This window comes from Monomorium pharaonis, chromosome 11 (assembly GCF_013373865.1).
Source record: "Monomorium pharaonis isolate MP-MQ-018 chromosome 11, ASM1337386v2, whole genome shotgun sequence".
Lineage (NCBI taxonomy): Eukaryota > Metazoa > Arthropoda > Insecta > Hymenoptera > Formicidae > Monomorium > Monomorium pharaonis.
Genome location: NC_050477.1, coordinates 503,435 through 530,049, shown reverse-complemented (window position 1 = coordinate 530,049; position 26,615 = coordinate 503,435). Strand labels below are relative to the sequence as shown.

The 26,615-nt window shown below is 40.1% G+C and overlaps 1 protein-coding gene across 6 annotated transcripts in view; it reads left to right on the top strand.

Annotated features, from left to right (window-relative positions):
• LOC105831722 overlaps positions 1 to 26,615 on the top strand; it is a 58,026-nt gene that overhangs the window by 16,031 nt on the left and 15,380 nt on the right. The window contains exons 2-11 of one of the 6 annotated variants that reach the window (XM_012672074.3): positions 160 to 245; positions 491 to 1,376; positions 14,828 to 15,084; positions 15,709 to 16,107; positions 18,072 to 18,325; positions 19,882 to 19,993; positions 23,201 to 23,361; positions 24,364 to 24,417; positions 24,908 to 25,182; positions 26,435 to 26,593. In XM_012672074.3, coding sequence (XP_012527528.2) covers positions 896 to 1,376; positions 14,828 to 15,084; positions 15,709 to 16,107; positions 18,072 to 18,325; positions 19,882 to 19,993; positions 23,201 to 23,361; positions 24,364 to 24,417; positions 24,908 to 25,182; positions 26,435 to 26,593 — 2,152 coding nt within the window. In that variant the 5' untranslated portion in view covers positions 160 to 245; positions 491 to 895. Of the gene's footprint in view, positions 1 to 159; positions 1,377 to 14,827; positions 15,085 to 15,708; positions 16,108 to 18,071; positions 18,326 to 19,881; positions 19,994 to 23,200; positions 23,362 to 24,363; positions 24,418 to 24,907; positions 25,183 to 26,434; positions 26,594 to 26,615 lie in introns of all 6 variants that reach the window. The other 5 variants (XM_012672070.3, XM_012672073.3, XM_012672071.3 and 2 more) reach the window with 5 other exon arrangements.

The following is a 26,615-nucleotide window of genomic DNA, read 5'->3' as shown; positions in this document are numbered from 1 at the left end:
GAAATTAAAAGGAAATTAAGTCTTTTCCATCTCGAGAAATTTTATTGTTATTTTGTTCGATAAAGCAAACAAAAGCTGCGATTAAGTAGAAAATACAATCACGTAAAACCAAAAGGATAACGAACTAATCTCTCATTGTTACAAATCCTTCTGTTTCAGCCCCAAATGCATCGAGAACTACCAACGACATAAGTCCCTTTAATCTCACCACAACTCGTCTGTCGAGAACAATCGTCCATAATACTGTAAGAATGGCCAATAATTCGAATAATCGATTTAGTTGATCATAAAAAAGAACTGATCGATCTTTAAATTACTTTTCTGTTACTGTTACGCGAAATAAACAATATTTAAATCGATTTTTTTTTTTAGGGAAAAAATATTTTTCTTTCTTTTTTGAAATCCGTGCTTTTCGTAGAGAACAAGCGATTGCGGTAAGCGATCGCAGAGAAACGTGATCAAAAGTCGATTATTCCCAGGCCGTTTGCAGTGCATCGAGACGGCGCGTCGCGTCGGCGTGGCGGAAAAGCAACGACGGCGACGATAACGAGGACGAGGTAGGCGTCGCGTCGCGCGATACTCAGCACCGCGGGGGCGATGCTTTAATCGCTCAGAAAGAAAAAAAAATCATGCGTCTCCTGACGGCGGTCGGCGCCGATATCGTTCCCGCGACACGCAGCATCACCAAGAATGTATCGCTGGACAGCGATGTTGGCCTACGCGGATCCGAGAAGTGCGGCGGCAGCAGCAGCAGCAGCAGCAACAACGGCAACAGCAACGAGTGCAGCAGCGGAATCCGCGACGGCGTTGGCTACGCCAGCGGCCACGACCGCGGCCAATGGTACAATCCTGGCAGCGACAGCAGCGATAACGGCTACGCCAGCGATTTCTGGGAATGTACGTCTTCTATCCGGCGGACGAGCTCCTGCGTATCTATGAAAATCCGATTCGGGAGTTCGTGTCATTGACTGTCAACGACGCAGCGGTGAACGCCGATTGCGAGGAGATAAGTCAGCGGTATTATCAGCATTATCATCAGCAACAGCAGCAGCAACAGCAGCAATCGCTTCAGCAGCGGCGAATCGCCGTTACGAACGACGTTCGCGTAAGGCGCAAGGAGAAGAAGCGAGAGACTAGTCAGACATCCGCAGCCAGCAAGAGGCAAATCGTGCGTAACGGCAACGGCGGCAGCGAGGCTGCCAAGAAGGAAGGACGACGAAACGAGGAGCAGCAGCACGCCAGGACTATGCAAAATAATCGTGCCTCCGGCTCCGAAGAAGCCGCCACCAACCATCCCCTCAAGGACCTTACGCAGCCAAGTCTCAACGAGCCGCTTAAGCAACATAATGGCGTCGCGCTCAAGCTCGTTCAGACGGGTAAGTGCGTTTCCGCGATGTTGCACACACTCCGGCGGAATCTCAAGTTTGCACGCAAACCTCATTTAAATTCACCTAACTCTCAATGTTATCTCTCCCTTTTCTTCTTTAAAGCGGAACTTAAAAAGAAACTCGTCGATTGAAACATTTAATCGGAATCGCGGTCGAAACTTCTCTCGACAAACTTCTGCACCGAGAGAAAAAAATTGTTGCAATACCCATAATATCAAAGTAATTTATGATTATTTTTGAACTCGACTATATCTTAATAAAGTTATTCAATAATATTAATTAGTTTGTTTAAACTTATTATATTAAAGTTGTCATAAATATTGATTTATGCAACTTATGTGATATAGTTGCCATAAGTAAATAGAGATTTTATAACAATGTAGTGTAACACAATTACTATAAGCATGATTATTTTTATCAATATTATAGTAATAACTACTATAAAAATGATATTCCTGATTATAATTATTTTACTATGCAATTATAGTCGCAAATATACTTTTTTTCTCATCGGTGTGTACAATTTCCTTTTTACCATAAAAGATTTTTCAACATTTTTATTTTCTGTTTATTAAAAACATCAAAATTTTTTTCACTTTTAACCTAAGCTCTGAGTAATCGTCTATTATTGAATGATACGATTATAAAGTTCAGTGTCGTAAAGTTAAGGAAGTAACCGCATATTTTATCGCCCACTTCCAGTACGTCTAGCTTAGCAGGAAAGAAATATGTCTGGAAACTTAATTTTCAGAGGGCGACGCACGCATGAAGAATCCCCTGTGCTTCTTTCACGTTTTTTTCCAAGCGTACCTTTTCCGAACTCTCTACTCGCGTCCTCGAGAGGGCTAATATTCGCGCGGCTAACTCATCGCCGCGCACAGCAGCCATCACGAAATTCGCAAACTAAAAAATCGATTCGGTTGTCCGACGAATCGCATTACTACACTAACATGTATTTAATGTACGAGTTCGTATAATCGCATAACTACTTGTTGGCAGCTTCAAACTTCTCCGTGAGTTAGAGTATTACGTGTCTCGACTTGGCAGAAGTTTAATAGCTCGAGAGAAGATGGTTTAGATTCAAATCGTCAAGCTGTATAAGGTAGATGACATAATGGCGGGTCTCGTTATAAAAATAATGCGTGATTTCTAACAAAAGTACCAACCTATGCTGAAAATTGTATCGAAAGTTAGCACAGATATTTTTTACACATTATTAAATATACCACAATTATTACAATTTTTGAAATGTAAATAGATGAGAGGTAAACTTAGTTTCTTTTGTCGTTTTTGCAAGAATAACTATTAGTAATTTCATATTTGATAAACTAGAAATTGATTATTCCTTAACGAGAAATTCGCCGGGGGAGCGCCGAGAGAGAAATGATTTGTCATAACTTGCTAATGTTTGCCATTAAGTAACTTCGGGAATTAATAGTCAAATTAAAATGCTATTAATTTAAAGTTTATCTCGCAGAAATTAAACGAAGAATATAAAGTTTTGTTATCAATTTGTGTTCTCCAGGTTGGCGAAAAGCAATTTACTCTCAATCGCTCACAACACAAAAGCTATTAAATTCTCGACATTTTGTTATGAGGAACTCTTGTCTCCAGTTTACACGAGGAATCCGTCATTAGCGGGAGATGAGGGGCGTATGTTAAGGGAATGAAGATTGTGTGTGGAACACCTTTAACTTAATGTATCATGCTCAAAACACCGGATACCCATTGCTAGGCTGGCTCTGACGCAGGATTAATTAAAGCCACTTGTTCTCGTTACCAACATCTTTCTGCGAATCTGTCGCCTAAACAATCTGTCACACAGCTGACCTTTTTCGTCCTTCCTCCCCTTGACAATCGGTGCAATACCGTGACCATGGATGAAGGGATCAAGATTAATTAGCAGTTGGAAGTAGCGGAGGCTAAGTAGGATCGGCCAGCCTATTACTCCGCTGAACTCGAGGCTATCGGTCTTTGTCATTTGCTATCCATCCTATCTGACCTATCGACCTCGATCTCCGAACTGTCACTTCATCGTGGAAAAACCCTCCCTCTCGTTCGGGGGAGAGGGGGGAGGCGTAAGACCGCGATAAAATCGGATTAGGGTAAGACTCCCTGAACCGAGTGGAAATTCAAATTCGGCGAATCTGCCGACTTAGCAGACGCGGCTTATTCGTTTGATTTATGTACCCGCAAATTAAAGCCGTAAATAAGTCGCGAGCAAAAAACAGAATATTAAACTTTGTAGAGAGAAATAGAGAGACCGTGTCGACCTGTGTAATACTCAATAAATATATATCTACGATGAAAGACTTGCGAAGCTTCAAGTACCGAGGCACGGACTGTTACGGGAGTCAAAGTGCTAGAAATAAAAATCCCAAGTAAAGCCGCTTCTCCAAATTATTATTTACGCTTGAGTTCGAGGAGAAGAAATGAAAATGAATGATCTCGCTCATTTCTCCAATCTTGTTTCTTCGCGTTTGGGTAGAGGATGTTCTCGTAAGTGTGAATGGCAGCCTTCTGGAGCGCCATTAGCGCTGTATAAAGTATGTTCTGTTGATCTGGCGCATCCTGCCGCCTCGTTCCGAACATATGGCACGGTAGAGTGAGTCATTTGGCATTATCCCGTTTAACCATATAAATTCGAATAACTCCGATGAACCATTGCACGTTCTCGAGGAAATTCCGCGAGTCTCTGTTTCGCAGGAGCGCAACCTCGCACACAAGAGCTCGTTAGCGCGATATAAATAGATCTTCGCCTCGTAACGGATTTTAGAGTACGTATAGTACAGCTCTTCCCCTCCCCCTTTCTCTCTCTCTCTCTCTCTCTCTCTCTCTCTCTCTCTCTCTCTCTCTCTCTCTTTCTCATCAAACGATCTCTCGAGGCTATCACGTGTGCTGACCTGGATGTTTATTCGGTTCAACGATGCGGCCAAATATCGTTGCCGCCTGGTCTGGCAATCCGCGACGGAAACACGACGGATTCGATGAAACGACATTAATCACCACGTAAACAAAGACCAGTGCCATACACCAATTTAGCGACGGTTGTTTTTAACCGGTCGTATAAAGTTAAAGGTTGCGTCTCTACTTGAAATAATAAAGATAGTGACCTATCTCCGCGAGGCAAATTGCAATTAAAGATTCACCAAGAATAATTGTAATATTAGTAAGACGGATTCAAATATAGTTCGCACGTATTTCGATCCATTTTATTAATATTACAATTATCCTTATTTTTCAATAATATGATTGAAGAATTTAACATTTATTACAAGGTATTTATGTAGATTTTGTGAAAGAATTTCTTGAGAATTCCTGGATTTTCCAGTTTTATTCAAAATTCCAGGTAAAATTATAGAACCTTTTGATGCAACTTAGAAATAAGTTTATTTTATCATTAGACCTTTCAATTATATTATTACAAAGAAAAGCCAATGAAATTGTAAATATTAATGTTAAATTTGAGAAAATATTTAAAAAATGAACTAAATATAACACACAACGATCTGTCTGCAATACACGGAGGTCACGGTGATCAAACATACAATGTCGATTAATCGATTGTACACTATTAAGAAAAAAGCAATTTGAAAACCAATTTTGTTAGAAAAAGAAAAATAAAATACGAAAAATTTATCTGAATATTAATAAGATTCCATAAAAATTCATGGTTTTCAGAAATAAAAAATAAATTCTCTAAAAATTACAGGTTTTCTCGGTTTTTCCTCGTAGTAAACATTTAGTAATTAGTATGTTACATAAAATTTAATCACAAAATTATAATTATCTTACTACCTTTTAATCATCTTCGCATATACGTTGAACACAAGACAAATTTGAATAAACTTCAAGATATCTAGCGAATACTTAATTATTACTTTTAAAAATTCCAGAATTTAACAAAATTAATTTATCAGCATTCTCTCTATTAACTATTACATTAATATTGAATTAGTTCTTTTATTTACGACAACATTTAATTGCCTTTTGTCTCCTCACACAATAACATTCGAGTTATTTTATTAATATCCTTATAAACGAACATCTTGTTGATCATTATAAGGTATTCCAAGGTCACGATCATTCTAATTAAGTCCACGCACAAAGATACAGAAAAGATAATTATAATAATATGCATAAACAGAGAAAATCCCGTCTTTTTTGTGGCTCCAATTGTCGATTTTCCTTTGTCGATCGTCAATTCAGTGTTCATCAACCCAAATTTTAGGAAGACTGATAGAGACGACCATGATAGTTGCTCTAGAGCGAGTTTATAGCTCGCGTGACACCAAGCGATCTGGTTCATCGAACCCGTAAGATTCAAGGTATCAAGGTTACACCCTTGGAGTCACGAAGGCTATTACACTTTGGTCTGCACCATCGGACGATCACCGGTCGGTTGATCGTAGTGTAACCCGACCGACCGGAATTTTACGTTTTCAAAGATAAACCTGATCCTCTTTCCTTAAACGTATTACTTAACCGCGTAGCGTACGCGATAACGGCGGTATTCAGAAATCGACGTCGGTTATATTTTAATAAGAGAAGGAGTCTGGTTGCTACGGTAACTACGAAGCGAACAGAGCACGCGGTTAGCCAGCCAGCCAGACGGGCAGGCAGGCAAGCAGCCAGGCAGGTAGGTAGGTAGGTAGGCAGGCAGGATATTGATTCACCCCCCCTGAATTCAGGTCAACCCCTGACTAAACGCCATTTCGTTGTACACCGTGGACTCCTTCATTTCTATCGCATTCGTGCCATCTCACCTTTTTCTTTCATAATCAACTACCTCCTTTCCCCTCCTCCGTTTCCGTGGAAGCGCGTGCTAAGCCGGGGACGTTTTGTTATTGGATACGGTTCATCCAGGTAACTGGGTATTTAAAGACCTTTACCCCGCGTCCCTTGCCCGCCCATGCGCCATACGACCCTCGCAGTGCACGCTCTCGAGTGAGAAAGTTTATGCTGAATCATTAAACAACATCGATCTCTCGCGCACGTCCATGCTTACTGACGAATTAGCCCGGATTATTACAATAATAGGAGGCTCGTTGTCGCATACTTTATTTGTGACATCGAGCAATAAACTTGTCATTTCTCTCTTTTCCTCTTTCTTTTAGGAACTACAGAGATGGATTGTATATAGGACGTATAATTTCTTTTTACATGAGAGAAATAGTTTTGCTAAAGTATCTAAAAATTTAAATATTGATTTGAAAATAATTTTGTTGGGCTTGAAAACAATTCTATTGGAGGCTCGAGCATGATGAGCAATGTTCCAAAAACATTTAATTCTAGCAACTACCTTGATTAGTTTATTTTGATGGTCCAATAAAATTATCTTTAGGTCTGCATGTAGTTGAACTTTTAAGTGCTTTAAGCAAACTGTGTCCAACTTCCTGTGTACATATTGTTAAAACTTTATGTTTACACATAGATAGTAATTTTAATAATGACTCTTTAAATATTTTGTAAAGAATGCGCATATCTCTCTCTCTCTCTCTCTCTCTCTCTCTCTCTCTCTCTCTCTCTCTCTCTCTCTCTCGATATAGTTATGTAGTAGAGTTAATAAAGATAAAAAGATTGGAAATATATGAAACTTATTTCATGATCATCCACTAATTACGAATTTTAAAATGTAGGAGAGACATAAAGATCTATTATCAAATTTAATATGCATTACACGTCGCCTTTTCCCTTTGAATTTTATTCTCAATCATTTCCAATTTCGAGATTGATATTTTCAATCGAGATCAATCTTTTTAAAATCAAATCAAGTTTGCGATATGAGTATCCATCGATAAATGTATCGATCAAAACGCGCAAGAAACAATTTCTACGGGGTAAATCCCTATCAGGCAGAATTCAAGCGCACTCTACGTCTCGAAGCTATTTCTATTTTCTTTCGGATCAACCGTCTTATTCTGCATAATGATTCGGGAGAATACAAGTAAATACATTTCTACGAATACCTTTCAATATGCGTCAATCAAACGTGAAAGTGGCAATTTTCTTCAGAAAATTTTATTACATAAAATAAAATTCGTAGCGTTTCAAAACTGTTTTCATTGCTCCGTCGGATTCGTCCCATTTAATTTTTTTTTTGCTCTTCTTCGTTTTACTTACTCGAAAGCTCATCGCGTGATAATGGAATAGCGCATGCATCCTCTATATCATTGCGTGTTATCAGCTGCAATTTATGCAGAGCAATTTTTGAAATTTTCACGCGTCAATATTAACGTTTGCAAGCGTAGCCGCGAGCGCAATTTTTGCCGTCGTTAGTTTTCATCGTAACCGGAGATAAAAGTTCTCTCTTTAAGCAAGGCCGCCCGTCGGCGGACAAAAATGCAAACCCGGCGATGTTTATCGTCGCTCGATGCTCCAGTAACGTGAGATACTTGCGAATAAAGTGCTTAAGCATTCTCGGTATCGGTGCAAAACCGACGCACGGAGCGATGAGTGCAGGCGATTTCAATGTTCTTCCCGAGCTTCGGCATTTCTTATCCAAGCCCTGTGCTTCTTTGTTTAAGTCCTCGACCTTTCGACAACTTCGATTTACGACGGTGAGTTTAGAAGAACGACGGTGACAGTAAAAGGCACGTACTGTCGAGAGAATGCAGGTCTCGCATTATTCCGTATCAATACTCGGCGCACCTGCGCCATATTTGCCGACATACGGTATCGCGGGAATTGAAGTAGCATGTACCTGTTCTACCTTGAATTTTTAACAAGCGCCGAGAGTCTTAATTCTTTCATCCCCTCTGAAATCGATAATCGCGGTCAGCAATTATTGAAGCTTGCAATTGTTTCCGCTCATTGTACTTAGAGTATTATAAAAAACAATGAAAATATGAGTAAAGTTATGATTCTGATTTGTTTTAAAAACCATCTCTCTCGTTAAAAAAGATTTCTTAGACACAATTACGAGTAATTATCCTGCGCCGTCTACTTCTGACTAAAATTATATTTAAAATATTTTTCCTATAGTATTTTTTTAAGATAATCTTCTGAGAGAATCATACATTTTTAATTTTAAACGTCTATATATTTCTTTCTTGAAAAAATATTCTGAAAATAATATATTCATGTTTTATACCATGTCTACTATTAGAAAAAAAAACATGTACTATAAAATTCAAAAGGAGAAGTTTAAAGTTTTTACAAGCTAAATTTAAAAAATTATATCTTACAAATATTTAATTAATAATTAATTTAAGAAAGCGTAGCGTGCTGCATATGATATTATGAATTAATAATTTCTATAATAATATACATACAAAATTATTTTCTTATTCTTACCAGATGTAACAGATATATCAAATGTAATAACAGAAGATATGCGATTTTTTAACTTTTAACTATCATCGATTCAACGGCGAAGCGACGAATCGTATACGATTACGACGCGTACATATAATTACAGCGTGCTGACTGTTCGTCGCGCGGCACATGCTTCACCAAACCCGCAAATAGGCCCGGCGGACGATAATGACGCGGCTGCTATTACGGGGGACTCCAATTAACCGAAATTCCTCGGGCGAGAAAGCGCCGCCGGTGTGCGGTCTAACCATACGCGCGTGCGTGCTTACGCACGACGCGCACTTTTTCTCCCTCCCCCCCCGTGACTTCAAGCGCGATTCCGCTTTGCTGGACGTAACGAAAATGGAACTTTCCGTAGACGATGTGACGCCAACGCGGATATTTTCCGACGAATGCGCTAAAGTCTCTCTCTCTCTCTCTCTCTCTCTCCGCGACGAGAAAATATCTCATTTCCGCGGACAGAGGGATGTTTTCTCCGTTCGCTAAATTATTTCGCTACGCGTTACGTTTCGTGACGCGAAGCTATAATACCGGAAAGTTCGAGTTGCGCGGAGGAGACAAAGGGTCAAAGTGGAAATAGCTTTGCGAGTTCAGGGCGACGATGACGACGACGATGACAACGACGACTTTGGTCGTCGCGACTGACAAACGCGAAACCGTGCTAAAGGAAAACGACGCCCCCACCCCCCACGGGGGGAGAGGGGAGATGAATTCAATTTCCTCATATCGCGTCCATATGCTCACGCGAAAATATAGACGTTACATAATCCAACGCGAGTTTAATAAGCTTCATTAGAAGATAAAAAGGAGATTTCGCGCGAGACTTTCAATTGTTTGCAGAATCGAGATGAATATTTACAACAAAACGCGCATTCATGAGTAACGAGATATGATGCGTCCCCCCAATAAGCTCGCGGAATTGATGCATATGTATAACGCACAGCTATTCCGCGAAGCTGGTTTCGATGAAAACCAATATTACGTAACGTACTGTATAATATTATCAATTATGCACTAATATATAGATGACGAATGGCACAAGTGGTATTATACATCGCAATATCAGGTAATCTCGCAACACGGATTCACGCTAATTACGAAATAAAAACATCAAACTGCTGGTCTACGTACGAGTACGGTTTTACGTGTGAAAAGATATAAGAGACACGTAACGTGTTATACACAGGATATGTTTGAAATATTTTAAAAGTATATTTCACTCGTTTTAACTTTAGAGTGCTACTGCGGGTGAATTTCCACTCAGAGGCTAATTCCAGTTCCTGTTATTCAAATTCTAATAATTTAAAATAATATTTAACAAGATTTCCCATATTAAAATAGAATTAGTTTGGAGTTAGTTCTAACATTTTTCAACCTATAAAGTAGAAAAAAGTGTAAGTAATCCTTAACAGTGAAGAAAGTTTTAATTATGGGAGTAAATTTTCATCTAAAATAGTGCTAACGTCAGAAAAATATGAAGCACTCGAGAGTTAGAGATAAACACAGCTCCTAAAAGTTTTTTTAATTATTCTTAAATAACTTTACGTTTTTTTTCAATATTTGTTTCAATGTAAAATATGTAATTCCATGTTTTTAGCGATAACCGCGTAGTACCATATTCAATTCGAACTAAATTCGTCGATAGCCCAGTGCCTCTGACCGTGGCGCGCGATTTTGTTTGAAAACGTTCGAATCCCATTATTATGCATGCGTCGCGCAAAGTTCCTTCGGGCAGACGGGCTTTCGTGAACGATGATTAAACGGTTAAGCGATCTCCAGGGCGCTAATGTAATCCGCTAACGCGAGAGATCAACGAACAAATTGCGTATTATGCGCGAGCTCTCGGCTCTCTCCCCCCACCAAAGCGGGGTAATTTCCGAAACGGGGGCAGCTTAAGCTAATGCAAATGTCTTAATGAGGGCCGATATTGTGCGCCCGTAAGGTCCCCCTGACTTTCCCCGATGCCGCTAAATCACTATCGACGGTGCCCCGACGGCGGCGGCGAGTAGGATCGATGCGATCCCTCCTCGTTTCATCATAATATCATTGGATTTGTTCTCGTTATGGCACGCGTGATGCAACTTGACGCGCTGATATTATACATTTGCATAGTCAGCTGCATATAAACAGGTTTACGCACGGGTTTATTAATACGAAATTCATTTGATGCGCACGCGACGTTACTCGAAAATTACGTAATGCGAAACACTCCCCCTCCCCTTCCTCCCCCCTGTAGATAGATGATTTATTTATACACCCGTTTCTCCGCGTTCGCGTAATTTCTGAAGTTTCAGCGTCTTGATAATGAGTTGAGATTCTGTTAACTGAAATTAAAGTTGATATTAACCTCTTGGAACAGAGGAATTAAAATCTTTGATGAAAATGAGATATTTCAAGCGATCGTTCTGTGTACATTGAATTTAACTGTTTTTCTGTTGCCAATTAAATTGGCAATTTTCTGAAAATTGTGTACTAAGGATTTTGAGATACTTCAGTTACTTATTACCGAAATCTATTCACTTTTAGTCTATTTATTATTTGACTTTTACGTAATTTTCTTTGTATACTGACTTATTTTTTTATACAACACTATTAGTATAAAAAATTTAATTTATTGCATCAATTTCGAGAGCTAAGGTTCCCGGATTTATTTTACGAATTTCTGTTTATTCCAAATTCGTAAGAGCATCGAACATATCGGTCTTCCCGTCCCTCATCGGACCGAGACATTTTAATAACGTTTACGACGAAAGCACTCGGCTAAACGAGAAATACAAAAACGGGTCGGATTACCTGACGGTAGGTAATCCTGGCAGGAGCCGGGAGTTCGGAGTCTGCGGAGCTCGGCTCACCTTATTGGTGGATATCTCCCCGGGAGATCTTGGCCCGGTTCGAGAAATAATGCCACCCAGTCGAGCCTTCGCTCCGTTTGTTTGAGTTGTTTGACGAGGAAAAACAATATTCGCGAATCGACACTGGCTGGCTGGCTGGCTGGCTGGCTGGCTGACTAACTGGCATGGATTCCTACCTTCCGCGTTCTTCGTCATGAATTTATCGTAAACTTTCGCCGCGAAATTACACTCGGCACCGGATAACGAATTAATGCACGAGATAATGTCGGAGGTATAGATAAGCCGATTATTCAAACGACCATTGTGTGTTACATCGTATCTCTCTTCCGCGCTTCGTTTCACGGTATATCAAAACGCGTGTGGACACACACGAAACATGTTTTTTCTATTCGCGTATTTTCATTGACCGAGACTTGACGTAAAAACTCCCGACGTATTTTCGAACATCCAGTCGTCGTAACGGGATGTTCGAAATGTAAACCTCAAGAGAAGTTTTGGTCAATTTTACTTTTTTAAAATAGCAAGTTTGACACTGTTTTTTAACTCGATAATTCGATGTAGACAAGGGAATTCATTTGTACGTCCAAAACAATTTACAACTATAATTTGCGATTGAAATTCGCTCAACTCCGAAACAGGGAAAAGAAACTTAACTAAGCTTAACTTGGCTTAACTAAGAGATAAAACAAAGGAAAAAAAAACTCATTCTCTATACTAATAAATCTTACTAATCTAAGACATTTTGTGATAATATTTACACTGGGAATATAATTTCCTATAAGAATTACTATAGAAGAGAAATGTTTCTCATCAGGGTCTACGCACATATAAGTCCTGACACTTGACGCATTTCTCTGTGTCAGCAAGAAAAAAAGATTCCCCAGACAGATTCGCACCCCCTCCTCCTTGCCAAAATAATGGCAATGCCTAGACGAAGATATATCGCAGGACGACAATGTGTGTTTCTCATCACCAAGATATTTCTTGACGTAACTGCGCGAGATTCTCGTTTACACATTTACCACACGACGAACATCTCAAATTGGACAAGGTATATGAAAACTTCTAAAGAGATTACGACTAATATATTGTTAAGAATTAAACGATTAAAAACTATATCTTTGATTCAAAATCTAAAAATATACCTGAATAAGAATTATACCGAAAAAGATTTCAGTAACAAAAACAAAACAAAAAAAACTCAATAAAATCACAAATTGGTTTGTTATTTTTTAAAATAAAATGTCTTTTTGTAAATGTTTTTCATGCATATAGTATTTTCTTACGATTTTTAATAATTACAAATGTTATATGTAATACTCCATTAAAAACAGCACAAATTCCAAATATGTTTAAATATCCATAAATAAATATAAATAAATATTTTCGGACAGCTGAGTTAATCATTTTAATATTTTAGCCAAATAGAAACCGTTAATGTCATGATTTATACCGCCAATAAATAATAATCAGCATAATATGAATATATAAATGTATGAATATAAATGCTAATAATTAATATAATACACGAGAACGTTAAAATAACGTCAATATCCGAAGCGCGTTGTCGATTAAGCAAAAGTGTTTATTACATATCACGTATAATTAAACAAAAAATATCAAAATATCAGGGTTGACGAGCATCACGTACTTTTTCCTCAACAATCGTTACTTGTTTTGTTTGTAATAATAACAGTGACGTTGTTATATCATTACAGTAAAAATAACAAATTTTATCGTTACTTTTATCATTATTGTATAAACGTAGAAATATGTGCATACGGGTCACATTGCAATCACTCCACTCAAAAACCATCACTAAGTTTCGTATGGAACTGCAATTAAAGGCCGCTCTAAAAAAAGATCATTAACATTTCGGTGAAAAAGTGACGAAAAAGGTAACCGTAATTGCAACGCGCTACTTTATCGACGTTTCTATAACCTTGCAAAATACTTAGTATCCTTATTACTCCGCCCTGATCGCGGTTTCCACGATAAATTGCATTTCGCCCTTTCGTAACGTAAGATCCCGATAAAGAGACGGTTCATCGAAGCGAGGGAAATAAGCCACGAAGCGGAGCTTCCCACAAAGAGCTACCGCGCTATCACGACGGTAGTGATAACGACCCGAGAGAGCGAGAGAGAGAGAGAGAACCCTACACGCTCTTTGACGATCTTCCCCGTCCCGCATCTCGAACGCGAAGAGGTCATTCGGATCGCCCATAAAAGGATATTTCAAAGTTCTCCGCTCCGAGGTATTGGATAAGACGGCGAGAATATTGAATTCTGCACGACCGAATGCCACTCCCGATACGTTCAAAATAACGTTTTACCAGAGCCGATTGCCAGGTGAAGGTGGGAAAGACAAGGGGGGGGATGTAATTTTACTTTTGACCGCCAAGCCTCTTCCTCTCCCTTTCGGTTCCCGATGTGTCAAAACTGCACCGAGATGCCTTTGACGAGCAAATCGAATCGACAGTAGACGATAAAGGGGGCTGCAAACGCGCCGTTGCACTGGCGCGTTCGAATTTGCCGTCGCAAATTGCGAGATTCCACTGGCAGCTCGCCAAGGCACGGAATCTTTTTGTTACCGAAACAAAACTCGAATCGAAATTCTAATTTTCGTTTAAACCCATTCGTTTTTCGACCGTCGGTTTGTTTGTGAAATATCTTACGCTTTAATACTTGGAAAAATAATTATGAATCTATTAAATGGAAAAATAGATTATTATAAATACACGTAAAATTGTAAATAATTTAATGTCAGTAATATTTAACAATTCGTTGCTACAAAAGTAAAATAAAAATTACTATATACAAAATCGTTTAAAGCAATAGATACAAGTCGTTATCCGTGAAACTACATTTCAAACAATATCGCAACTAATAAGCAATTGTTTTCTTTACACTAATTGACTCATATTTTTATTCTGTACAAAAGTAAGATACAATTAGAAAAAATGAATAGCTTACAAGATGTCAAAGTATACCAGAATAAAGTGTAAAATATCTCGCTATTAAAATACTTTTATGTACAAAATAATGAGAAAGGTAAAAAATCATGTTTAAAAAATCATATAATTCATTTTTAAAAATGGTGTAATAATCTTCGCACAACACTGATATAGATTTATATATAAATACGAAACTTTCGCTTAGGGGAGTTTGAAAAATCTCACGATTCACTACATTTATTATTTGAAACGCCGTTCGCCGTGCACCACGTAACCGTCTGATTAATGTTGTCTCTTGTGTTTTCGCCGGGAGCAGTCTCCGAGTTCGCCCAGGAGCTGGGCGCCGCGATGGAGAGCCATTCGGCGAACGTGCGACGTCTGGTCGACGAGTTTCGCAGTCGATCGAGCGACGCGAGAACCGATGTCGGCGGCATGCGACGCGTTTGGGAGAGCTTGTTGCGGCAGGTCGAGGCGGACGCGGCTTCTCACCTCGACCTCGCCGCGGTGCTGCAGCAACAACTGTCGAGGCCCACCTTAGAGGCGAGCTTCCACCGAAAGCTGCAATCTAGGAAGGTGAGCTTACCCCCAAATTTGGTCCACGTACGCGAGAAATTGGAACCTAGTACATTTAACTGTGATTATTTCCCTCAGTGAAAATTGTTCTCAAAGGTTTCTGCACGAATTGGAATCCTTTTTGGAAATACTTAGAAAATCTGCATCCCTCCTCAGAATTTTTCACGTAAATTCTGTAATATTCTTAGATTCGTTAAAATCGGAAAAAATTTTTTTTAATCGGAGAAATTTTTTAAAAAGTTAAAAAATTGTACATAAATGCCAGCAGAGAGTCATAAGTTTCCGGGTTATAAGTAAATTAATGAATAACTCTGTAATGTTGCAAAACAATTTAGATGATAAACTCGTTACGATCTCTCAATCCGCAGTAAGCATTTCCCTGTGTCAACATTCGGTATCCTGCGCGATTGCAATTGCTATTTCGGTGACTATTCAAAGACGCTCTCGGATACCGAGTCACGGAGGCAAGTTTGGCGCAATTGACAAACGCGGCCGGGTAAAGTTTCCCTGAAGCGACCCCATCCGATTATTCGATTTCAACGTGGTGCAAATGGCATTTCAATCTGCCCTCTCACGTTCCATGTGACGCGATTCATACCGCGTATACGTCACGTATTTCTCTAGGTATTCGCCCATCGCGACGCTTACGACCAGGTAGTTAGCAAGACGGAGGAGAAGCTACAGCGCGCCAGATTGGATTACAAGCGCGCCTACGCCGCGTTGCTAACCAACGAGGCCGGCGGCGGCGCCGAGCAGGAGTTGAAGCGCGCTTACCTGGAGTCGCACAACGCCTACATCCTGCAGCTACGCGCCACGAACGCTATTACCGAGCGCTATCAGTTCCATTGTCTGCCGGGGCTGCTGGGCGAGATTGCGGAGGTCTACGAGGAACTTTGCGGATTGGCCTGCAAATGCGTCGCCGGGATGTCGGACGCGGCCGGCGAGCGGTCCGGCGAGCAGGCCAAGCGTTATCTGGTCGTGGCCAAGGAAGCGCAGTCGGTCATACCGTCCAACGATCTACAGGTACCCACCGAACGTTATATCGTTCTCATTCTAAGGAAAGCGATTGCTTAATTTTCAACCCTAGAAGACAAAAGGGAACTTGTCTTCTCTCAAGAATGAATGTCTCAATCTTGTTTGTAATTAATTAATAATTAAGTAATTCATTTTTTGTATCTTTTTTATGGAGAAAACGATGATGTCTATAAAGATGGCGGTTCTTGCCAGAGAAGTATTGAAGAAGACACTTAAAGCAAAATGAGTGCAGTTTGAATTTCGTTTGGGGTGATAATACACCCTGTATTTGTCTTCTAGACGACAAATATGTTCTTGATAAACAGTCTTAAGATCACTCATCGTTCACTCGAACCAAGTAATATTTACCTAAAATAAAAATAGAAATCATATACTTGAATCAAATAAATATCACATTATTTCAAATAGTTTGTATCATAAACTTCATGTATCTGCAAATTATTTATCTATTTAATACTTCAAGAATATTAATCCTTACAGAAATGTAATTGGTCAGTAATTATTACTTTTTTTTTAGTATTAAAAGTACTAACAGCAGTGCTTTTGATATTTAAAATAAATATTAATTACTGGCTAATTTAATACTGCTAATACTAAAATATTACATTTTTATAAGAGAAGTTAAAAGAAAAATTCAATTTATTTATTGTTGTATAATACATGTAATAATGAGTGTTGTATAATACATGTAATAATGAGTTTTTCTAAAATTTGTGATAAAAGCATGTTTTACGACGATTATCAAGAAAATATTCTTTGTTGAACATAACCGTTACTTATTAATTAAAGGGAAAAGAAACAAATTGAGTAATTGCTTTCCTTGGTAATAAAATAGACATTTTTCTCTGTACGTTCGCCTTTTAAAAAGAATCATTGAACCTTCCGAGGTTATTGAAAATACTCTTATTTCTTTCTCTTTTCCTTGTTTCATCGCGGTCTCAAGCGACAGAAGCGAGACATTTCTATTTTCGTTGAAAGAAATAACGCGAGAGAAAAACTTGTTATTGCTTCCCGTTAAAGCGATCTATAAACCTCTATAGAACTTTCAAACCGGAGAATAAAAAATAGGCGATTGTCTCTGACAGTGTTCCCCCATTCGCGAAGTCAAATCTCTCGAGTCTTGAGCGAACATCCGTCGTATCAATCTCACGATTCGATACGTCAATCGAAACGCGATCGATCGCGCGCGGAAACGACGCCCGTGACGATACGATTATACTAGTATATATTCCGGACATATTGATCACGCATAGCAAATAGACCGTATACCGGGGCATATATCCAATTTCGGGGATGGCGAGGTTATCTCCGTTGGTGGATTACAATCGACAGCGGCGAATTTGGAGAAGAGGGACAGAACGAAAACAGGGCTACCTGCTGATTAAAGCCGCTCGAGTTCGCCGACACGTTTGCGTATATACGTTTGTGTGCGAGGTAACTTGTTCAGCTCACCAAACACACGCCGGTATTCACTGACTTGTTCCTCCTTGAAATCCGCGGTCGATCGGATCGCGGGTCCTCGCCGGAAATACCGATTTGTCACTTAAACGCATACCTACACATCGCGCGCGCATATTTCGAGAGGTGCGTTGATGCGGGAGCGATGACAGTGACACGACGGACACCTTCCTACGGAGTATTTTATCACCGCGGGCGTTTTTCACTCGAGACCGCTTGATGTCCTACGATTTCCGACCGGGGGAAAAACAAAAGAACGATATTAAAGCCACGTAATGCATGCCTCTCATAAATTCGCGAAACGTGCTGCGTTACATTTTCCACGTATTATCGCATTATATCATTCCGCTTTCAATTTATTCAGTTATTTCGCTCGCGAATGTAATCCCCTCGATCCATCTTGCTCTGTCTCGTGTGTGTATTTTCGCCCGGTTGTAAATCAAGTGATTTAAAAATGGAGGAAGACGTAACGCGAAAGTGTAACATTATTTAAGGCCTTGGCGCGAAACCTATCCGCGAACGCGACGCCGCGGAAGCCGCCGCGACGCCTGTACGTCGCGCCAGCACCACCCGAGCAGATACCGATGGAGAGAATCAGTCAAATACCCACACTCAGGGACGAACTGGTACCAACGGGCACCAGCACGCTCCCGCTCATGGAGGACCTTAAGCGCGAGCACGACAGCCTCAGCCAGGAAATAGGTCGTCTGCAAGACGCTCTGGACGCCCTCGTGCGAATGCAACGCAAGTACGTATCACGTACGCTCATTTTTTTTTTACGCAACCGCGTAAAATTTGTAGCTCGGCGAGTAACGAGCGTAACGTCGTACAAAGTATCGGTTTGTACAAAGACATTTTTTTTTCTCTAATGCGTCGTTTGTCCGGGAATTTTTCGTACGACTTGCCGTATACGTCGTAGCAATTTTTAATATAAATGTACAATAGTAAAATATTGCGCGTAAATAAGACTTTATCTTCATGAGCAGTATAAATTTGTATTTTTATTTTACGTTATTATCTAGCTTTATTACATACATTATTCAAAATGTTAAATACTTTATATTAAATATTTATTTTTTACCTTTTAAGAAATTTCGATAGCACCGGTCATGAATAATCGCTGTAGTAGAACATGTTAATTATATGTGAAACATTAAATTCTATTTTTCTAATTTAGTATAAGGAAAGTACGATTTTCAGAGTATTTAAATTTAAAAAGAGAATTCTCTTCCTGAGAATTCGTAGCTTCTTCAGCAATTTTCTTCAAAATTCCAGGTAAAATTAAAGAATGTTTCAACGCAGCTTTGAAATGAATTTATGTTTTCTAATTATACAAAGAAAAGTCGCTCGATTTTTTAATGATAAAAAAATTTCAAAAACTACTAAAAAGAAATAATATGAACTGCAGCATATAACTATTTGTTGGCAATAATGTAGCTCGCTGAAAATACAGAACACAAAACGTGATTAAACAACGTCAATTTGTGAACAATGTATTATCTTTTATTGTCACTAATTTTTAATAAAAACTCGCGAGTCACGAGAATGTACATAAATATGTATGCTATTTTTATCGCTAATCGATTGTCGACATTTCACATTATCAAAAATTAGAAAAAACTATAAAAGAAATTATTCTATTAGCAAGGGAGATAGAATTGAAATTTAAAAGTAAAATTTCATGAAAATTTATGATTTTCAAAGATAAAAAGGGAGTTCCCAAAGATAAAAAAATTCCAAATTTTTTTCCGACAGAACACACTATATAAATTTTGCTAGTATTTCCCTTGCTAAAATAAAAATTTAACTGGATACAGATCTGAAGGATAATTTTGTTATAACCATCAAAATAATTATATAGCTCAAGCTGGTTGTTAAAATGTCAAAACTTTGTAGCATCACGTCATGTTCAAACATTCTTCGCAATTATTTTAACGTTCCAACGAAGTTATTTCTGTAACCAGCCAAATTGTTAGATACTTCTACAAAATCGTTCTTTCCATATACATATACGTGACAAACTCGTGGAACGTGTTATAAGAATATGCGTGTAAATTTTATTACATTATTCATATTATTATCGATAAACATCATATTAAATGATGTTTCATCAAGCAAGTTTCTATTACCATCTATGCAAAACAAGCTTGCTTCTCGACTTTCGAACGTTTGTTACCCTTATGGCTGTATTTTTCACTTGTTTCACGGTTGGCGCGATGGCCGCTTGCATGGAAATACGTCAGTTTTTTAATCTTTTAAGGAGAAAAACGCGGATAAGAGTTATTTTATCACTTGCCATTGCAGGAGCGCCGAGAGTAATCTTTACACGAAAGTAGCCGAGCTGCAGGAAGATATTTCTTTGAAGCGTCTCGACCTCGGCGTGGCGCAACTGCGTTTGGCCGCGGTGCAAGCACAGGTATGCAACCCTTCTTTGTTACCCCCTTTAGTTACCACGCCGTATTACGCGCGGCGCGCGTCCGTCGCGCATTTATTATTTTATTCGTCTCTGATCCTGACACACGCCGCATCTATTGCTTTATTCATGCCGCTGCAAAAAAAAAAAAGCGCGCTCGTATTTATCGTGCAACTTGCGCATTTCAGAACACGTTTTCCACCGCGCCATATCCCATTCGTTGCAATAACACGAGTTATGGGAAATGAGATATGCATTCAAATTGCGATTCTTTTTATAAAATCCCGCTTGCGAAAGGCAGCGATCCTAATAGAAGCCTCATGTTGGTATTCATGAAATTAAAGATACATATGTATATTGCAAGCCGACACTTGGTTTAAATTCTAGGATAGATAATCCTGAATTGAATGCCCCTATGTTCACGACCTGAAATTGATCAGGCATCCATCTCCCGCGCGTACTCGCCATTTCATCCAATTTGTCCGACCGCGCGTGGCATCGAGCCTCATCTACGTGCAGTGTACAGGATGGATGCAGCGAAGAGCTGCTCAATTGTTCGCGCGTTATTAACTTAAAGTGAAAATTGCGTCCATCCAGAATTCATAGGGAAAAAGGGAGGGGGGGGGGGTAGGGGGAAGGGCGGGCTGTTAAAGACAATGAAATCGCCAGTATTAATTACAGGCCTGCGGCTGACGAATTAATGAGACAATAATTGAAAACTGATAACGGCGCGCGATCTCTGCATTTTGCCAAATAATTATGTTACTTTATACGGTCATAAGTACCACCAGGCAGAACCTACGTTCGTTAAAATATGCTGGCAAATTGGATTTATCTTCCCGGGGAAATTCAATTTTGTTAATGCGTTCCCCGAAATAGATTAACTGCATACAACAATGACGTAATCCGGAAAAGGGGAAACAAATTCACTCGAAAAGAGAGGAAAAGGGAGCATTGTTGTGCAAACCGTAGGGGAATTAAATTAAAAAACCTGCGAGTTAAGGTAATTTCAGGGTGCGCGCGTGTAGACCAATGCCGTGGCCGCGCCGTGGCGAAACCGTTCGCGAACTCCGAGCCTGGCCCGACGAATGAATTCGTCGCGGGGATTTCCCGATGCGACGTTAACGTTGACATGTTACACGAACGACTCGACTTTCCCCGAAAGTTTTCCCTAAGTGGGAGGCTCGTCCGTGTGGTCATTCACTGGCGATTGGTCATTCACTGCTTGCGCTTTAGCCTAAACGTCGGGATAAATGCTGGCGCGCGCAATCGTGCGACATGCGCCTTCGCAACTGGGTCATCGGCGAGCACGAGCGCGTCTGAAAATCCATTTCTGGCCTCGCCGAGAGAGAGTCCGTCTATCCAGGTCAGGCGAGCAGGATCGTCGCTGCCTGGCCGTCGCGCTGCCGCTTTCATCATCGCTTACTCGGTTGTAATATTTCGTGTCGTGTTCGTGTCCAGCCTGAACGATGGGGTGGACTACGTTACGCACGCGAGTCGTTAGTACCTCCTTTTCTCCCTCTGGTGAATTATCGTTTTCCACCTGGCATGCTAGATCGCGAGACCGAGGGTGCCGCATGAGCCAGTGGACTCGCTCGACGAGTACATCGCTCGCGAACAGGCCGCCCTGGTTGAAAAGTGCCTAAACGTGCTCCTATGATTATTAAAAACACTGACGTCTCACTATCTGATGGTGACACTATATTGTTCTACGTCGACATAATATTGTTATCTGCCCGACCCTCGTTATATCGCAGGCTAAAATCTACGTGATTTCACGTTTAGTATTAACTGAGAAAAGTCAAAAAAAAAAAATATATATATATATTAATGCACCAATCGAGTTTGCTAAACGATTATTCGCAGATGGGCACGTTGCATTGTTAGGCGGATAAGGAGCTGTTCATTGTGAAGTCGAGTACAAAGAGGCTAATGTTGCGACAGTGAACAATGGCCGAGTAGACTCTCAATGACCACGAGGAGATCAATGAAAGTTGACATACACGTATTGTCGACGAATATATTTCTACATGTTGTAAACGAACAAATCGTAGTGATATCTCCATAGAAACGTTTCAGCCAGGGTGGTATATTGACGCATTCGTTTTCAGACTAACGTGTTGCTAAGCGCGTATCGCGACAGAAAGATAGAGAGAGAGCGAGAGAGAGAGAAATGAAACTCTTAATCGGAGAATGAGAAGGACCTTATCCTTATATAATCTCGTGGAAAATGCAATAATACGGCTCAGCATGATCATCGTTTAAGAGTTTACAAAGGAATCGCATTTACGATTTGTAAACAGCTTTTCAAGCACGGCCAATAAAACGGATTAACTGTTAAAGTTTATAGACGGCAATTATTAACGCTTGTCAGTTTTATTTGCCTAAATTTGAGATACTTAATTTTAAATTGAAATCGCGCACGTTTCGTAGAAACTCGCGGGCGAGTAAACTCACGTAATCTCGTTATTCTGTGCGCGACGATTATTATCCGCGAGACGACGTATGCAATAGAATATGATAATAGCGGGGGAGTCGCTGGGATTAATGCGCTCCCCCACGTGGGTATAGATTAAGCTCGTTGTCGAGTCACGTGTTTGCAGGGCTCGCTCCTTACTCATTCATAGGGACACGTAAACACGCAAATTGATACGCAAAGAGGCGCGCAATCGTTCGTTCAAGGGACAAATTCTCTGTGTGCAATGGTAATGGACTCTTCGCTTGTTCGCGCGGCAACGTAAACACACTGTCCTAGATCGCCTTTGCTATTGCATACACGGAATCGAAGTCGAGCCCATATTTTCTTACTATAAATTTCACATAATATCTCATTTACTAGTTGTTTAATTTCCAAGGTTTAAGAATTATTTCAATAATTAAATCACGAGACAAAATTGAGATCTGACTCATCGAAAATTAAATTAAAAATGTAGTTTTATTAAAATTTATTTTATTTTAAACTCTACTTTTTTTCGTTTTCAGAACTTCAATTATTTAAAACTGCATTAAAGAGTGTTTCCAAAAATAAAAAATATTTCTCGACACTAGAAAAACATTACACACTTTATGAAAATAATGATAAGCCTCTAAATTAAATATACCATATTAAATATTATTTAATTATATTAAAAAGGGTATTAAAATATGTATATCAGAAAATATTTTCTAAATTCTTCTTCTGACACATTTTCTATGAACTGCCGATTGCAGAAGGAACTTTTCGGGGGCGGTGATGTTGGCCAACCGGATGGGGGGGTGGCCAGTCGGAAGATGTCGAACGGTTCGACCCAAGGAAGTCCCAAGCTAAAATGGCTGAAGGCGTTCAAGAGCCTAAAGACCAGCTCGCCCACGACACCGCCGCTAACCGACAAGTGAGCTACTTATTTCCTTTCCCCTAACAACTTAATTTCCACCACGTGCATGCCGCGAAAATAAAAAACGGCAAAGTACTCCGACGCGACGGAGATGGTTTTTCTACACCGGGCGACACGACGGGAACTCTATATTTGTACCCTCTTCGATACGTACAAGTCCCGGAAATGAAAGAGGATCACTTTTGCCTTTCGAGTAAATTCGACATTGATGGTCTCATCCGTGTTTCTCTTTGCTAAACTTTGTTTCGCGACGCTCAGTAGAAAATAGTGCAGCTGGATACGGTTCGTGGGATCCGCAAATTGGAATTCGTGAGGTAACAACGAAAGGAGATAGAAGCAATACGGTTACATAAAACTGGAAATTCTACTTCACAAAAGTTTATTATTGAAAATCGTAGATCCTAATTTTTCCTCGCATTAAAAAAAAAAAGACTGTTTTGCGAATCCTACGTGATGTATGCATGAAAAGAAATAACGAATGCCCTTCGAGGATTAGAACGTCCGCTTTATCGTGGTGTAGATAGATAATAACTCTAATTCAACGTTATTCTATTCCATCACGTTATTTTATTAATAGGAAACTAGAAATTTTCTCGCAAACTCTAAACGTTAAAATAGGAATGTAGTCAACGTAGCACTCTTATTCAATATGTATTAACTGAATTAAATGCGAAGGTTCCGCAAGGAAAGCTTGTGTTTGTGTTTCGCAAACAATTCATTCGTTCAAACATTTCACTCGCAACGGAAACGCGCCGTCACTGGCATCCATGGAAAATAAACGGCATAAAGCAAATAAAGTTTTTCTTGTTGTACCTTCGCACATCTATAGAACGATTGTTGTCAAAGTCAATTCTCAAGACGAGAGACTAGTTCGAGTTAATATATGCTTTTACTTCCGTGTGCTTTGTAAGTTTCCCAATTAGGGGAACCATAGACGTTAGACGAGAGGGAACTTTGAATAACCGTAGATACTGTTTTGCGAATGCTCGACTAATAAAGAGGAAAGCAGGCAACCATGTACCACGCAGTTTCCACCGTCGTCGCCATGTCCAGGTAAGTTACAGATTGTTCCTGTGAACCAGTTGACATTTGCCATTTCTACTTCTGACATTTCTTGCAAGATTAAACACGGAGGTTCATAAAGTTTCTCTTTTTTTTTTATTTCGCTACTTAACAATCGAGGAAAGTTGACTCAACTCACTCTCGTTGTTTATCCCTGCGTATTAACAGACCGCATTGATATCCTTCCTGTGTTAACAGAGCGTTCGGATTTTATTTTCTTCCGAGAAACTTTGCTACATAAATTAATAGAAGGGAAAAGAAGTGGTATCGCCGATACGGGGGTGGGAGGGGGACGATACCGGTGTATTAAATTATTCACTTTGCAATTTGCTGGGGCAAACGTGGGTTTTCTGTTCAATTTCATGCACTCTTCCCGCAAGAGCCCGGTAATATCAATAATAATAATAATAACAATAGCACGATCCTCGCGCGAGAGAGAAGGAAACGTGGAATTCGTGAACAGAGGTAACCGTTTTCGCAGGAAGAGCCTCGAGTCCGAGGGCGGGCACACCTGGCGCGAGTACACGTACCGTAAGATCACGCCGTGCGACGCGTGCGGCCAGGTGCTCCGCGGCCACAGCCGCCAGGGCGTACGGTGTCGCGGCTGCAAGGCAAACGCGCACACGGACTGCATCAACATGGTGCAACCGGCGCTGTGCCCGAGCCTGGCGCCGAAGAAGGGCGGCGGCATACCGCTCCTGCGGCGGCAAAAGACGCAGGTCCCCGCGGACGAGGTGCCGGCGTCATCCGAGCACAGTGAGTACCAAACATATGTATCGGTAGAGTAGACGACGCGCGTCTTCTTCCATCCTACCATCCCTCCTCCGCCCCCCGCGCCATCAGTGACGTGTGACAGCTGTCTCTCTCGCTCTCTCTCTCTCTCTCTCTTTCTTTCTCTCTCATTGTCGAGGACATTTTATCGGTGAATGAAGGGAACCGGTCGATTTCTCGATAAGCTTGTTATCTCTCGCCGATTGGATGTCGGATCGGGGGATGTCTCTCGGGGTTTTTTTTTTTTTTCCTATTCCGCAGGAGAACGTCGGGTTTCCTTCCATGCATGACGCGTAGTTAAAAATTGTTAGAAATCCATTCGGAGATAGAGCCAACGCGCGAGGCGTTCTTTTTTTCGCAGTTTCTCTTTGTCGTTTTCTACGTGTAGCGAACGAGTGAATGGATTCGAAGGAAGGAATGGCGGAATTTTGAGAAATAAAAAATTAGCCAAATGCATTGACTACTTTCCTGTGTGTACGCAGGAGCATTGTTCACCGAGTTATAATTCGATAGAGTATAGATTAGATTTTAGATTTTTAGAATCCAACAATCTTTCATAAGCCTCTACAATTCCATTCGTTCGCTGAAGTTGTGCAACTGTTACATTAAAAAGTAGTGAAAGAGTAAAATGCTCGTCTACAATGTACAAAGGTGGGATTTGTCAAACAGTATTCCCCATTATATATTAAAGCCTGTTTTATAGATTAAAGTTTCATTATAGATTAAAGTCTTTAGAAAACTTTAACGTTTACTCGTAATTTTCAAGTTACTACGTAATTTTCAAGATTCTACCATGAAGTATCAAATAAATGATAAGCGTAGAGTCAAGATTTTACTGAAATTCTTGAATATAATTAAGATTTTAGAAAAAAATGAGATTCACTGTTTCCCATAGAGCATTTCTCTGCACTACGATTTAACTCGCGAAAATAATTCGCTCATTCGTGCTGTTGCCAAAGCCGCTATATATACATATATACATATATACATATATACATATATACATATATACATCTATATATATATATATATCGTTTATCGCGCGCCCATCTATCATTTATCAACGCCAAAAAAAAAGCGAAAAAAGAGGGAAGAAGAAGACAGATCGATGTGAGAAAATTGAGCACACTCTCTTGACCGAAACGCGCGATTTGAGAACAAATTAAGCCAAGCGACAAATATACAAACAGTCCGGTGCGCTTTTGCATTGCTGTGTCTCTTTATCCCGTGTGGGCAGACGTGGACGCCATATACCAGGTGCTGAAGCAGGCAGGCGAGATCCGTGGAAACTCAACAAACTCACCACCTACGCCTCCCACAGCAGAACACCCCCCCTCCGGTGCAGCACCTTCGTCAGCGAGGGCCTCCTCCCATCCCTGTTCCTCGTCCACCTCTGGTAAGGCGCACCAAGAATTCCT